Source organism: Physeter macrocephalus, chromosome 1 (genome assembly GCF_002837175.3).
Source record: "Physeter macrocephalus isolate SW-GA chromosome 1, ASM283717v5, whole genome shotgun sequence".
Taxonomy (NCBI): domain Eukaryota; kingdom Metazoa; phylum Chordata; class Mammalia; order Artiodactyla; family Physeteridae; genus Physeter; species Physeter macrocephalus.
Genome location: NC_041214.2, coordinates 70,380,056 through 70,396,599, shown reverse-complemented (window position 1 = coordinate 70,396,599; position 16,544 = coordinate 70,380,056). Strand labels below are relative to the sequence as shown.

Here is a 16,544-nt window from a genome sequence, read left to right as displayed (position 1 = left end):
TCTGGAGCCTGTGCCCCGCAACGGGAGAGGCCACAACAGAGGGAGGCCCGCATACCACAAAAAAAAAAAAAAAAAAAAAAGCTTTATTAAAAATCGCCATGTGATCTGGTACTCTCTTAACCTGCAAGATTTACTCTGTGTACTCTGTGTACTTGTACTGACTCAAATCATTGAAGTTTAAAAGTGAAAGACTACTGTCTGCTTCACTTTCCACATTTTCTAAATGAGGAAACAGGCCCAGAAGATTTGTCTAAAATCATACAGGATACCTGAGATCTTATTTCTCTCTCAATTAAATTATCTCTCTCTCTTAAATTATCTTTAATTTACACGAGAGCTCTGGATTCCAATGGAAAAGGAAAGGAAAAGCAATTTAGAAGTTTATCCCTTCTCAGTTATGCTTTAAATTCTTAAGATTCACCAACTTAGTTGACCATTAATCAGATAACAAAACAAACAAAGCAACAACAACCAAAAGAAAAAATTCTAACAGCACAAAAATTGCCTACAACTACAGCCATACTTCAGAGATATTGCAGATTCGGTCAGACCACTACAATAAAACGAGTCAACATGAATTTTTTGGTTTCCCAGTGCATATAAAAGTTACGTTTATATAATACTTTAGTCCATTAAGTGTGTGATAATAGCATTATGTCTTAACAGATATATAGCTTAATTTAAAAAATACTTTATTGCTAATAAATACCGTCATTTTGACAATGCAGGGTTGCCACAAACCTTCAATTTGTTAAAACACTTAAGGACAATAAAACGAGGTATGCCTGTGTTGAAAAAAAATAAGAAATCAACGTTTATGTAAAATATACATATTGCCAGGTACACTCTTAGTAAAATTATCTGAAAGATGCTCATGTGCCAAAATTGGAAGGTAAAAGTCAGTGCTAGTGCTTGCTAGTTTCCCTTCACAAACTATCTTGTCTACCTATTTTTTTTTTTTTAATTGTATTTGTTTCTCTTGGGTGGGGGTGGGTACTATAGACTTTTTCACTAGGACATTATATTCTCATTATTAAAGATACCCTTAAAAAACTTACATAAAAATGAGATACAGAGCTAATTATTTTAAAAGGATATTTTCTCCTTTTTAATAGTATGAGTAAATTATCTCATAAGATTGGGTCTTTAAAAATATAGTTGCGCGTCCGCCTGCCGATGCAGGGGAACCGGGTTCGCGCCCCGGGGGGTGGGTACTATAGACTTTTTCACTAGGACATTATATTCTCATTATTAAAGATACCCTTAAAAAACTTACATAAAAATGAGATACAGAGCTAATTATTTTAAAAGGATATTTTCTCCTTTTTAATAGTATGAGTAAATTATCTCATAAGATTGGGTCTTTAAAAATATAGTTTAAATTCAGCATTTATCCTCATGTCAAGAGTGGTAGAATTTTTGTTTGTTTTAAGGAAATGCACTACTGTCCTTCTCTTTGGACTTAATGTTACAGGCATCCATGAAAAGACATCCTTAAAATGTCTGACAAATAAACCATGGTTGTAGTCCAGGGCTAGTGCCTTATAAAATGTATGTCTGCTGTTGTTGTCATTAATGCTTTAAGAAATCAGTCAAGTAATTTGGTTTTATTGTACTGGGTTTTATATTTTGTTTTAAATTTGGTTAGTATTAAAATACGCTGAAATACATATTTCAATTGAGCTTAATGTTTTTTTCTTGAGATTATGTGTTTCTAAATCCTGATTTGTTGCAATTTACAATTTACAAAAGCAAGTTTTTGTAAACATGATTTCATTTAGTCTAATACAATTTTGTGAAATCTTTTAAAATTTAACATTGCAAAAGTTGAGAATGTACTTTATACACATTTTAAGCTATATTGCCAAAGACTTCAGAACTAAGTCTCAGAATACACCTTTCTTCATTATACCATATTTTATGTACACAAAAGTGTTGTTACCTAACATTAGTAGGATTTTAATTACTGTTTTTAATGTAGTGGGAAATTAAGCATAATGCATTTTTTTTGTGCTGTTCATGAGAGTGTTGCATGGGGAGTGGAGGAGACAAGCGGGTACTGTGGGGAAGAGGATTATGAAGTGTTAATGCATCCTGTTGATGTGGTCGTCTTTGACAATTACAGGACAGGATAGGTTCCTAAAGTCAGAGGCAAATTTTCAGAAAGGCAGAGCCTAGCAATCGTGAACTTATTAACATTGGTAATTTTAAAGCTCTCCAGTGAATGATCAGAGTTTTACAGAATTTGTGATGATGGGTATGTATCAGTTTACTAGGGCTACCATAACACAGTACCCCAGACTGGGTGGCTTATAAAACAACAGAATTTTATTTCCTCGCAGTTCTGGAAGCTGGACGTCCAAGATCAAGGTGCCAGCAGGTTTGGTGTCTCCTGAAGCCTCTCCTTGACTTGCAGGCGGCCGCCTTCTCCTTGCCTCCTCGCAGGGCCTTTCCTCGGTGCACATGCATTCCTCGTGTCTCTTCCTCCTCTTAAAAGGACACCAGTCACGTTGAGTTATATTCACATTATTAAAGCTTTACCCTAATGGCTTCATTTTAACATAATCACCTCTTAAAAGACCCCATCTCCAAATAAAGTCATATTGTAAGATACTGGAAGTTGGCCTTCAACGTATGAATTCTAGAGGGGCACAGTTCAGCCATGAGATGGTAATAACCACCAATGGCTTAGCTAATGGATAAATTGATTTAATTTCTTTCCTCATTCTATTTCATTTCCCTTCCATACACTTTGTTTTGTTGTTGTTGTTGGTTGTCCTAGTTTGGTATTTTTGCAGTGTGTTGTGGTTTTAACAAGACAATTTGACAGTTTCCTATAATAACGCATTGAGATAGCGCAGCAGTGGATGAACTGTTACTTTACTTCACAGGCAGGTTGAGAATTTATATCCAACAAATTTTGATACATGATTCTTTGTGAGTTTAGAAGCTGTTATTTAGCAGGGTATTATAAGCAGTTTGTTTGTGACTGTAGTGGTGGCTGACCACTTAGGACTGCCAGTCATATCAAGGTCCATGTAAGCTGTGTAGTGATAACCTGTGCTGTACATTTATCCTTGGCAACATATGTCATGGCTTGGAATTAGCAACTTCCTAGGACTTCGTAGTGCTAAGAATTTTGATTCTTTTTATAGTTATTACATTCTTTTACATTATACATTCCATACTTTTTTTTTCTTCTCTGAGGAAAGTCAGTATAGTACTTGAGTAACATTTCTGAATGCCCAGATCTGTATATAGACATGTAATTCTCATGTGTCTGTGCTCTTGCATTAAAATGAGGAAGATAATACTGAAGAGGAAATTATATAATGTGTATGTGACCTAGCCCCATACATAGCATGTAGCAGCTACTCAATAAATGCAAATAGTCTCCTGTTTCATTTTCCTTATCAAATTAATGAGAAGCAGTGTACACACAGATGGGAGCAAAGGCAACTTGGTGTGCTTCAGACATTTTGAATTAAAAGGAAAATTAGTTCTTCCAACACTGTGCCTATTACAGAAACCTGTAAGCCACGCACATTTTACATCCTTCACCTGTCTGCACCCCCAGCCTCAGGGTGTATGCTTTCATAATTTTCTGTATTTTTTCTTATCTAAGTTGGAGTTAATTGTTCTCTATCTTCCCAACAAGATCTGGTCCTGGCATTGGGTAGCCATGTCTCTAGCACCTGTCATAGTGCCTTACACATTGGAAGTGCTCATCCAGATTTAAACGAGTGAATAAAATAAATCTGTCAGAGAAGTAGTGCTTTAGTGCATTTTCCCCCCACAGGCTTTGTTAATTCATCACCATCGTAGTGTTTACTTTTCACGTGTCATTGCCCCATCCTCACAAATGTATCTAGTCAGCATTTGTTTGGGTTGGTTTGTCACCCCAAAGTAATATAAGTAACTGGAAGTTTGACCTTCCTGTATGAAGGGAACAGAACCAGAGGTACTGCTTTCCATGAGCAGTGAATTGTAATATTATACTCTGGAGCATTCCTGCTGGGATGTCCTGTTTTACCTCTAGTTTAACACATATAAAGTGTGACTCTCCAGAGGCCTGTGCTCTCTAGGCAGCCCATTTCTATAGGTAAGTCTTTCCACTTTCTAGTCTGGAAACAACTGGGAATTTTTGGATTCCCACCCCCCTCTCCACTCCTTATCTCTCAAAATATAGTCTATCACTGACTTCAGTCACTTTCTTGTTTTAAAACATTTCGTGGGTTGTGTGCTCTCTTTAGGTTACAACTGACAAATCTTCACTGGATCATACAATAAAATTCATTTTTGACTTCTTCAAAATACTGTGGTAAATTAACTTCAGATAGTATTTGATCCAGTTGCACAATAGATATTTAATGTCATCAAGGACACAGTTTCTCTTTGCTCTGCCCTCCTTCTCTTTCTCTCTGATAGCTCTGTTCTAACCTCAGTGATGCACATTCATCCCAGGCTTCACAGTGCCCTGTTGCCTGCCCACTTCTGTGAAAGGAGGAGGTTGACTTTCATAGAAACCAGCACACGTCTTCTAATGTTTCACTTACTGGGAGTGATTGAGTTGGGACACGTGGGGTATGGTGTGAGTCTATGGAGGAGGAATGTCAGCCCTAAACCAAAGATATGATTTGCTGGTTGGCTTTAGCAAATAAATGCCTTCCTTTGGACCAGGAGGTCCATCCCATTTTTAAACCACAGGGCTGAGAATGGAATAGGTCTCTAAATGGAAGGCAGTAGTAGGAAAGTAGTATTGTCTTTCTCAGGTAGTGTCAGTGAATGCTACAAGAGGCAAGCCACAGTTTTCTTCATCTTGCTAATTATGGTCACCCCATGTCTCAGCTGCTGAGTTCCAGAGAAGCCTGAGTCATCCTTTCTGCTAGATGGACTCCCAACATATCAATCGCCTTGGGCCCCTGTGGGTCATTAATGTTTATTTGGAAGGGTATCCCAACATGTCCAGGGTTACATTGTTTGATAATTATTTGTCAATATTAAAACAACTGTTATTTTAACTTCAGAGTTCTTTTAGCAGCTTTTAATATTGTTGCTCTTTTTTTCAACTATTAAACAGCTATGGCCAGTAGTTGTAGATACTGTATTTAAAGATACAGTTTCTCTTTTGTCACCAATCTTGATAATATTGAGTATTATTTTTAAATGTTTGCTAATGTTATGGCCAACATGTTTTTGTTGTTGCTGTTGTTGTTTATTATTGTTTAAGTTGAACATTTTCCTAATGTTTCAGCTTGAAGGGGTCCTGAATTGGTTGTCTTTTGAGTGGATCTAATTTGTTGGTATTCATTGGGAATCACAATAGCTATTTAGCTATTCCCTTTGTCCGGTAATTTACTTGTAGGGACTTTTCGTGATCTTGAGGGCTATTCATAAATGCACACCTACCAAAAGGAAATGTATGGCCAACATGTTTTTGTTGTTGCTGTTGTTGTTTATTATTGTTTAAGTTGAACATTTTCCTAATGTTTCAGCTTGAAGGGGTCCTGAATTGGTTGTCTTTTGAGTGGATCTAATTTGTTGGTATTCATTGAGAATCACAATAGCTATTTAGCTATTCCCTTTGTCCGGTAATTTACTTGTAGGGACTTTTCCTGATCTTGAGGGCTATTCATAAATGCACACCTACCAAAAAGAAATGGAAGAAAAAACAACTTTAATCATAAATATTCTTATAGGAGTCTTAGAATAATGAAAATTTAGAATCATCTAAATGTTGAACAAAGCAAAAGTGAAACTAATGTGTCTGTTATGGGATACTATGCCACCACTATACATTTTGGACTAAATTATTTTTGTAAGATAAAGAAATTTTGATTGTACTTTTTTTTTTTTTTGTGGTACGTGGGCCTCTCACTGTTGTGGCCTCTCCCGTTGCGGAGCACAGGCTCCGGACGCGCAGGCTCAGCGGCCATGGCTCACGGGCCCAGCCGCTCCGCGGCATGTGGGATCTTCCCGGACCGGGGCACGAACCCGTGTCCCCTGCATCGGCAGGCGGGCTCTCAACCACTGCGCCACCAGGGAAGCCCTGATTGTACATTTGATTTTGGATAATGCAAAGGGTTTTCAGACCTCTAAATAGTGTGTTGTAAGCAGGAGATTTAAGAGTATCTTGGGTTTTTTTCTCTCTGTTTTTTCAATCTTGTAAATTTAAAATAATGTGATTTAGGATCATAGTTGGGCCCTGGTATGCTCCAGAAATGGTATCAGGAAAGAATATGGTATCTGTCCTATTTGAGGCCAAAGGCAGAAATACAGTGCTAGATGTGTAGAAGAACAAACGAGGAGATGGTTAACATTTGGAGCAGTTATTATCCAGTTTGTGAATGCTGAACTCACAAAACTGAATGCAGTTTTGTGGTGCTGAAAATGCCATACATATTCAGTTGAAGGAATCATAGCTGAATTGCATCAGCAGTCCTGTTTTTGTAATATTTGCTAGATTATTGTCTATAAAGAAGTAAAATATTTCATACTAAACATTTAAAATATTAAGTGTGCTTTTAAATATAAACACTTGGCTAAATATTGGTTAAGATTGTAATTTTTGGTTTTACTTCTGGCTACTTTAATATAGCTGTGGGTCTTGAATTAAGTAATTGATTGCCTGTAACTGATGGAAGTTTTGAATAAAAGCTTTTATGATTTTACAAGCTGTTTCTGAGACTGAGGAAAGTACAAAGTTATTTATTTATTTATTTATTTATTTATTTATTTTTTTTTTTTTTTAGAACTCAGTCATTTACTATTTAAGGATGAATAGGTGTGATCCAGCAGAATATACAAATAAAATGCTTGTGATTTTAGGGCGTGTTGGTTTATTTTGGATATCTTGTTTAAGAGTCCCTCAGCTCCTTGAGGGCAGAACTTATTTTACACATAGTAACCTCTACCAGGCGTGACACTGAGGCCTGGACCTCTTTGGTATAGGGTAAAGATTGGATGAGTGTCTCACTGTCGTTTTGTGACCTTGTTTAAGGGTAGTTGTTCTGAAAGATACCATGATGGAGGAAGTACAGTGGTAAGGTTTTTATGTGCACCCTGAAAATCGGTGATAGCTGGTATGAGTATCTGGTCTTCACCTGGGGCAGATGAAGACTATGTCGTATTATAGATGTATAAACAAACAAATCAAAATGGACCAGTTCTGCAAAGCTATAGTGAGTCCATTAACAAAGTGGTGGCATTTTCTCTAATTTTGTTCTCTGGCATACAGGTTTTTAAGGTGTTTTGAAAGTGAATACTGACGTTTTCAAGCAGGGAATGTCTTAATGTTTGTTTGTTTGTTCAGTGGAGTATAATTGCTTTACAGGGTTGTGTTAGTTTCTGAAATGTTGTCTAATTTCCTGTTCTTTTCAGGTGACCTTTTGATGTTAGAATTTAAACAGACCAGTTTCATATGAAAGCATACTCTAGAATTAAATGTCTTTGAAAGTGGATAAACTCAGGTCTTTACAGAGTCTATGTAATTTTATTGCTACTGTGACTGAAACTTTTAATGCAAGATTGCATTGACTTTGCTGGGGTTTTTTTTTCTTTTCAAGGACACATTTGTTTGTATGTTTCTCTTCACTGAAAAACTGTCCATTCTGCAAGGCTTGGGACAACTTTATTTCGTCTCTCTAGTCCTAGCTCTTAGCACAGTGCTTTGTCCATCCTAGGGATATACTTGGTATAAGGGAAAACAATAATGTTCTTTCTCTCCAGGAATTTAAGAGCTAGCTGAAGTAGGACTAGAGCTAGAATAACCTTTTTGAAATTTGAACAATTTACCCTTTTTCCTTTTAAAAAAAATTTGGTTCTGTAACTTTTGGTTACAGAAACTAATCTGGTACCATGATCAATGTAATAAACCCATTCATAGCAATTTGAACAGATAAGAACTTTCCTGTTCTTCATGTTTAGTGTTTCTTGTTGATTTTAAAAAATATACCACCAATAATATGTATTTATTATGGGAATTTTTATAGATAATAATCTATATCATTTTGACTTGTGTTTTTCTTTGCCCTGGAATATATTAGGTGATGCAGAAGTACCCATGATCACTGCTTTAAGTTGGGATCATTTTGGTGACCTTTGCTTATTGGAACCAGGCATTGTTGAAAATTTTTACATAGGTACTTCAGTGCCATTATTCATTATTTGAATATTGGACTGAATGATATATTAGAGAAAAAGAATACTACTCTGTTTTCTTTACCAGTCTTTTACTAGAATTCCACCTAACCAATCTCATTTTGGGAAATCCTCTTCATCAAGCAGTGACTCATTGTTCCCCTGACAAACAGATACCTATGATTGGTCAAGTTGTGATTTAATTTCTTATAATGATACAATGGGTGGTGTGGTTTTATTTTTTAAATCATTCAGTCAACAGGCTTTCAAAATTGACTATTGAGTACCTACTACATGTACCGAGCACATTATTACACATTACTGTGGGTCGGGATAGAATTGAGCAAGATATCCTCCAGAGCACAGATCATCTGCTGTGCCACAGGGACATCTAGACAAGGAGTCTTGAGCCACAATTATCATAGGAGTATTTACCTTTATCATTCTGTTAAGTGTGATGTATATGTGTATCACATTCAGGTGATTAATTGTAGTATTTGAGATAAATCGGGGCGGGGGTGAGGTGCCTTTTTCTTCACATGAAGGTGGTCATTACTTTTCCTCCATGGTTTCTCATCTCAGTAAATGAAGTACTACTCATCCAGATGTCCTAAACGATTCTTCCCTTTTCCTGAACTCTGTGTCCAGTCAATCACCCTTGAGTCTGCTTCCTAAATATCTTTGGAATCCTCGTATTTCTCTTCAGCTCTCTTCTGCCACAGTCCAGGTTTTAGTCTTCTCCGAGGTTACTCCAGCACCCTCCTAACTTGGCTCCCTTTCCTTCTAGTCTGTTCTTCATATTAGAATTCTGGATGATCTTTTTAAAACGTAAATGTGGTCATTCCCCCTCCCTGCTTAAAACCTTTTGGGGCATTAATTTTCTCTTAAGTGATGGTTCCAAGGCCCCTATCAAGCCTTACTTCATGTTTTCTTTCTTTTTCTTCCCCCAGCCCTTCCACCGACTGTTGCTGCTCACTGGATTGCTCTGTTCCTTGCCTTCCTCCCCAAATATTCGTGTTCTCACTCTCCTCCTATCCATCCTTTAGGTCTGCTGTTGGGCTCTGTACAGGAAAAGTTTGCTGACCTTTTCTTTAAATCCTTTCTGTGACATGAGAACAGATAAATATAATTAGGACATATTTAAGTTATGTCTCAGTTTCCTTCTTTCCCTCCTTCTGAGAATATCATTGGAGTTTTCAGAACTGTACTCTAACCTCTCTGCCTTATACATTCCTAGAGCTTTTTGAAACTTGAACATTGCAGATTAGATGTTGAGAAATTCTACTGAATTCTACTGAATTATGTAGACAAAACCAGCATGGATGGCTTATCCCTCATCCAGTAGTCTAAAATCAGTCTTTTCCTAAATAATACTCTGATTCTTAAAATATACTGTTTTTTTTTTTACAGTTAAGGAGAAAAAAGGAACGACTTTTTATGCCAGTTGATATAATCATTAAAAATATTATGCCAAAGGCCCTTTTGTAAATTTTGAATCGTTTTTGCCAATACGTTGCAGAAAAAGAGACCCAGCCGTGTTTTGGTTGTATAATCTATTACTAATTATTGGAAGTAACTTTATTTGTTAGGGTTTATTCATAGGCAATATCTAACCTTCATTTTACATTATTTAATAAAATCAAATGGTTTTTACAACATTGTTTACATTTTGTTTAAAATATTTTATTGAGAAAATACTTAATTAACTTTGTTTTATTTTTAGGGTTATATCCTGTGTTGTGACCTCATGGTTTAAGTGGGAATAAAGATGAGTATAAGCAGTGATGAGGTCAACTTCTTGGTATATAGATACTTGCAAGAGTCAGGTGAGTACTTTCATAAAGTAAATAGGCCTCAAATTATTTTAATATTCTCAAAATAACTTTTTATGCATTTGAAATTTGTACCAGTCCAAACTGTTGAACTTTGTATGTTTCCTTAATGTCTGGACTGCCATTTTAAAGCTATGTGTTACTGCATGGTTTAACTCTCTGACTCTTTCAAATATGTTGGAATCATCTCAGGCAAATATTTGTAACAAGTGGTTTGGCTTTCACTGTTCAAAGACCATTTTTATAATTTGTAATGAAGTGAGATTATTGCACACGGTTGGTAGGAACATACAAATTCTCAGATACCATCAATTTGATAATGTATATTCAGAATCCTCAGCTTAATGTTACTGGTCCTAATTGCAGTTAGCATTTCAAAAGGTAAATTAGCCATATTTTTTCGTTATGCTTTCATAAATGTCATCCCAATTGATTAAATGTGTCTTTGACCTGAATTTTACTAATGTATTTCATTGGGGGGTGATTAGTAAATATAAATCATTGAAAGTCATTTGTAATCAATATTAAGTCAGTGATCTCCAAGTTTTCTAGATAGATTAAGAGATGTTGTCATAAAACAGAAGGAAAACTTCAAGGGAAGATGTGGGATGGATTAGGGGAAAAAAGTGTAAAAGTAGAAGAGGGAAAAACTTGGGTTGGATGGGACATAGGATGGTGGAAAAGATTGACTGCAGTGGTAAGTTAGGTTGTTAACATGAGATTGAATCATTTGGTGGTTGAAAAAATGCTGGAGAGGTTGAATTTTAGAAATTATAGTTTAAAGTTATTGAGATGTTTAGTAAGGTATGGTTTGGTATAAAAAGATAATTTTGGTAGTCACTTTTGAGAGGGGATGGAAGGAATAGAGTAGAATGTTGAGCCTTCAATTTTGGTTTGAAACTCTAGTTATTCTTCTTACAGGGCTTAGTTAGTTCTTTCTTATGCAGGGAATGTAAACAAGGCCTTAGATCTTAGATTCTCCGCTTGTTGAGATGTTCCCAGCTGCACTCCAGCTCTGAGCTTTTCTCTTGGGCGTGGGGTTTTCTATTCCCAAGCACCATCACTTCTCCTCTCTGGCTTGGAACAGCTGAGAAAATTATGTCCAACAATGGCAGGGAGGGAAAAAGAGAGAAGAAACTAAAGTAACCCAAGAATGCAGAATAACTTGTTATGAAGCTTTGAAATTAATAGATCTTGTTTTGTTTTGTTTTGTTTTGTTTTGTTTTGTTTTCAATTGGTATACTGGTATTGAAGGCATATCCAAAGAGGACATCCATAGAATATTTTGCAAAAGATATAATGATTAATAAAGTGGAAAAGGTAGTGATTTAATGACTGTTACATATGTAACATATATGCTCATGTTTGGATATTGTCATATAGTACTTTGGACCATTTGGAAAGAATTTGTTGGGTCAAAACGGACTCTGGTTTTTCTGCCTTTGAATCTGACCACCAGTTAAACTAGAGCTTTAAGGCCTTAGACACTAAAGCGAAAAACAGTGTGAAACATTAGTGGATGGGGAGTATATTGTAATGGCTTGTAGATGTGTTGTAAAGGCAGCTATTTAGGTTCAACCATATGAAACTACTGTTTCTGCAGATGAGAAGCAGTTGTAATGCTCAGCAGCATCCTGTGGTTCAGCCTACGCTGAGGTGAAGTAGGGGAAGGTGAAGTTAGAAATATGAATGAACGCTCAAATCTTATTTCTAAACAGAAACCCACAGATTGATGCTTTATGTCGCTATAAGAAAATACAGCAAGTGAAAGGGACAGTAAAATAATACTCTGGATTAATTTCTGAAAGAGTGTCCAGTGATTAAATATTATCAAAAGTCTTAAAATTGCTTATGTTATCAGAGGAAATGCTTCTAAATTTCATGTTTTAAGGTATTTTATATTGCAGTAAACATAAAGCAAGAATAATATTTTTTTACAAAAAACTTTGTATGGTAGACTGATATTTATCGTATTAAGTCTGTGTAATTGTTAACTGTGTTCCTGGTTGTGCTTTGTGTATTCTTTAGAAAACTTTATACTTTACAGTCGTACTGGTGATGAAGTATGATGTTAAGCCACATCTCTAAAAATGTGAACACCAGTCCCTTTATAAAGTTGGTAATTTCCTGTTTACATTATGTTTTATAGGGGAAAATCAGACTACACTGATGACATTTTTTTAAAATACAGAAGTGACTTTATTATGGGTTTACATTGTAAAATAAAATTGTCTTCCAGAAAACTAAAATATAAAACAACTTGATAATAGTACATGGTTGCTAATTATTTACAAACTCACTTTAAAAACTCAAAATCGAAGATTGTGCCATTTTCCCCTAAATCTAATTCTAGATCTTGAAATCTTTGATTATGTTGAAATTGTTTTCTCCTGCATGAACTATTGATACAAAGTTTTCTCATTAAAATATAATTTGTTCAGGCAAGGTCACAACATAAATTTGCTTTATAAGCTTGAATATATAGTACACACATTTGAAAAGTACATGTTTGTTATTCTCAACACTCAGAACTTTGTATTAGGCAGTGGTTTCCATCATATTTGCTCTGGCAATTGTTTCTTAAAAGTGTTTAATTTTTTTGTTTTCTCCACACAGAGGGGGAAATGGCACCCCTACCCCCCTCATATCTCTGCTTCAGAAAGAGTCTGAAACTGCAATAACCAAAATGATAAACTAGTGAGGAAAAAAGCCCACTCAAATTGATAGGTTCCAGATTCCTTAACTCAGCTATTTCAGACTAATTTTAGGTGTGAATAGCTCATAAGTGGTATTCTTTCATGCCACATATGTCCGATTTATGATTTTTTAAAACATAATTGCTGTAAACGTGGGCAGTACGCAGCCTTCATATAGGTTCTGATAGGAATAATTGAGTAAATTTCCCACTTTGCCTTACTAAATTACACATTATCTTACACTGCGTAATGTGGTGAATCTGGTGCTCATTTGAAAAGGAAGGAGGTACTTTTCAGACGAGCTTGTGTTTTGAAGACTGTTGGGGAACGGAATGAGAAGTCAGCATAATGGTACTTCCAGTTTCCTTTTCTGGCCCCGCCACAGGATGGACGCAGTAAGAAGGTCAGAGAGAGAGGGGGTGTTCCAGGGAGAGGGAAGGGGACCTGGTAGCACTGTTGACATTTTGACTTTGCTCCACTGGTGGGTTGACATGCTCCAGGTGGTTCTTAGGCACTATTAAGTTTGAAAGCCACTGGTCTGTGTTAGTTGTAGGACAGTTAGAACTTGACAGGAAAGTGTTGCATATCCACAATATCTTGAAAGAAAAATTATATTTAGTAACTATTTGAGATAAAGTAGAAAGCCTGAAATGTACATATTGAGGTTTGGAGTGTGAGAATATCTCCTAAAGAGGGAGCTGCCCCTGAAGTGGTGTATTTTTATTTGTAGGCAAGGTTTAGCAAGAATGATGAGGCATGTTTATGACATAAAGGATACCATGAGACATTCATTTGAAATTAATTCCAGAGATAAGAGATAGGAAAGAGTTTTAGAAACATCCGTCAACTCAGGACAAGGTTTAAGATAGAGCTCGGAATCCAACCCATCTTAACACTTGCCACTTATGATTCTGACCTCTAATTATACATAAAAATGGCCACTTTTATAGTGGATTGTAGTTTTTGGAATCACCTAGTCCAGTAGTTCCTTCTCTGGGTTGTTTTGGGGATTCAGTATTTATTTATCACCGTAACTTACAAGAATGTCATACTCTTACGGAGAATTAGTTGTTAAATAGCTAAGAAAAAATGATGTAAATTACTTTCAGGCCATAGTTATTTCGCTTGAAAGATTTAAAACTATGCAGAAGAAAGTAGAATCTTAATATTGCTACCTTCCCTCTAAAAGAGTACTGAATCGGATTAGGAGATAGGAAGAAAAGAAGTATTTACAGCAAAGAAAGTATCTGTGCCAAGACATTCAGAGGGCTGGTTTGTAAAGACCTGCCACAAAGGAAAATAAAATTTCCTTCCTGCTTGTCTCATTATCATCTGAAAAGTTCTCAGAAAGTATAAAAACACCTTATGAAAGTCTTGTTCTTTTTTGATAAATGTGTGATTTAGAAATAATGTTTTCAGTAAGAGCTTCTCATATTCTCTGCAGTGTTTAATGTTGACTGGACTGTGGTATCCATCTCCAGAGGAAATAAAATCACTTAAATTGTTTTAATCTTAAATACTTTATACTGTGTGCTAAATCTTCTATTATGAATATTACCAGCACTGGAAAATATTACCTGTTAAAAGTACCCCCCCCCGGCCCCAGATACATAACTTCTCAGAGCTCCCCATTTTCTCATTCATAAAATTTGTTACTTGTTGGAAAGGGACTATAGTGTGATAGTCAGCCTCAAATGTTTTATAAACTTCCTGTTTGAAATAAGCCATCCTTCCCTATTCATTAAAATTAATCAAGAGGAAAGTTTATTTATTGTGGGATGGTTTTACTGTGTTGGTTTTACTGTCTTTCTTATTTTTATCTGTAGAAAGTTCACCCAAAACATATTGCTTTGGTCATCATCATTTTGCACTATTGTGAACTAGACTTTTCATATTTAACACATATTTCCTGGGGAATAAAATTTGTTATTCTTTTTTTCTTTTGAGATGACTTGGAAATTGAGTGTATTTGACATGTAGTACTGTAAGTAACGATGGATTTGATTCAGTATGCTCCCTTTAATTAGCATTCACCCAAGGCCATTAATAATTTGATTGCCCTAACAACTCCTGTCTAGCAAGCATATGCAGAATAAGTACTAAGTGGTACATACTATAGTTAGTTGTATATAACAGAACCTGATGCAGTGTTAATTTTAGAAGAGCTAAGCTGGTTTGCATCTGTTAAATTTTCCTTCCCCCCATCTGCTCCCCCTTTGTATCACTTGACTCTCCTGTAGTTATTCACAGGGTTTTTTTTCCTAAAGAAAGAAATTGTTCCTGGCAATTATTTGTGAACTTTGTGGCACCCGTCTTTCTTGTTGCTTTGCTTTTAAGATGAAATTTTATTTTGCTTAAATTATGTATTTGGTTTAGGGGAGAATTCTGGATTCTAGATTTAACTGTCATCTGTTACATGTTTAGGAACTCAGTAACATATTTATGGTGAACTTGAATGTTAAATGCTATGAAACGGTTGCATCTTATGATTGAAAACTAACTGGAAAATGCAAAAACAACATGTGCTTGTTACTGAGTAATTTTCTAGATTGTGATTCTGAGTACTGTTATTTTTAAAAATCCTCATGTTTTTAGAACTAAGATTCATCTTGCCATGTAGTCTCCATTTATGAGAAGGTGATGATATATGTAGGCTTAAAGCATTTGCTTCATGAAAGATCGTCTTGTCTCTACTGCACCCCACTTCTTTCCACTGTTTCCTAATCGTTTCAAAGGGATATTGTGTCTCCTAGTAAATAGGCCTTGTACCACACCACTTCTTCTGACATGATGCTTACTTAAAATGTTATATTTGCTTTTAAGATCACACATCAAACACACACTTAATGTGGAAATCTAAACATGATCATAGTGGGCACAAACTAACCTGAATGTTTATATATAACATTAAGGGTCTGACTTATAACACCAAAGAGCCCATTCATTTGTCTTTTTCGTTTAGTGACTTTGTATTAACCCGAACAACGGGCAGTAAAATATCAGCAATAAAATGACAGTGTAGTTTCTCTTGACTCAGAACTGGGCTAGATAAACATTCCTTCCTACATATGCCCTGCTGGTGCCATTTATAAACAGATTTTTACATCAGGCTGGATGGACTTAGGTTAAACTGGCTATCAGTAATGTGCCTCTAGCCGTGAAGAATGGGAGTGAGGGGAGCTCAGCATCTGGTATGTCCACCGTGAGTCTTTCTTTCAATTTTTATGAGTAGGTGGTCAGTTATAAAAGTGTAAGTAGGTATATAGTTTTGCTTTATAATAAAATAAAATATGCAGTAACATTGATTTGACACACAGAGTTGTTTTACACATGACTCCTTAGCAACAAACAGCAAGCAGTTGTCATAAATGCTGGTAATTACTACACTTTTATACTTCCAAATCAGTTTTTCTCCTCTTTTTGTAAGCTGACTATTTTTTGCTGATAAAGGAAATTCCTATTACACATTCCTACTTACATACTTGTTAAAAAACAAAGGTCCTTTAATAGTTGCCAAACGGAGAACTTGTTCAATCTTAATAGTAATCTTTTTGTTTTTTTTTAGGAATAGCCAGCATAGCAAGGGTATAAAGAAACATATAAATTGCTGATGGCATTATAAATTTGTACAATTTTTTGGAAAAGCAATTTGGCAATCATGAGCTTCCTTTAAAATGCTGATGTCCCCTTCTACTTTTGAGGGACTCCATCATAAGGAGAAAAACATATATATGTATATGGCAAAAGCCTATACACTTAGATATTTGAGGTAAGAGTCTTTTTATTTTGTTTTTTTTTTTTTTTTTTTGCGGTCCACGGGCCTCTCACTGTTGTGGCCTCTCCCGTTGCGGAGCACAGGCTCCGGACGGGCAGCCTC

At 35.8% G+C, this 16,544-nt stretch overlaps 1 protein-coding gene across 5 annotated transcripts in view; it reads left to right on the top strand.

Moving 5' to 3' along the window:
* TBL1XR1 (TBL1X/Y related 1) overlaps window positions 1–16,544 on the top strand; it is a 185,990-nt gene that overhangs the window by 130,888 nt on the left and 38,558 nt on the right. For 3 of the 5 annotated variants that reach the window (XM_055083888.1, XM_028491337.2, XM_028491342.2), the window contains exon 3: window positions 9,863–9,965. The exons of the other annotated variants lie outside the window; for them this stretch is intronic. In XM_055083888.1, coding sequence (XP_054939863.1) covers window positions 9,908–9,965 — 58 coding nt within the window. In that variant the 5' untranslated portion in view covers window positions 9,863–9,907. The remainder of the gene's footprint in view (window positions 1–9,862; window positions 9,966–16,544) is intronic. 5 annotated transcript variants of the gene reach the window in all.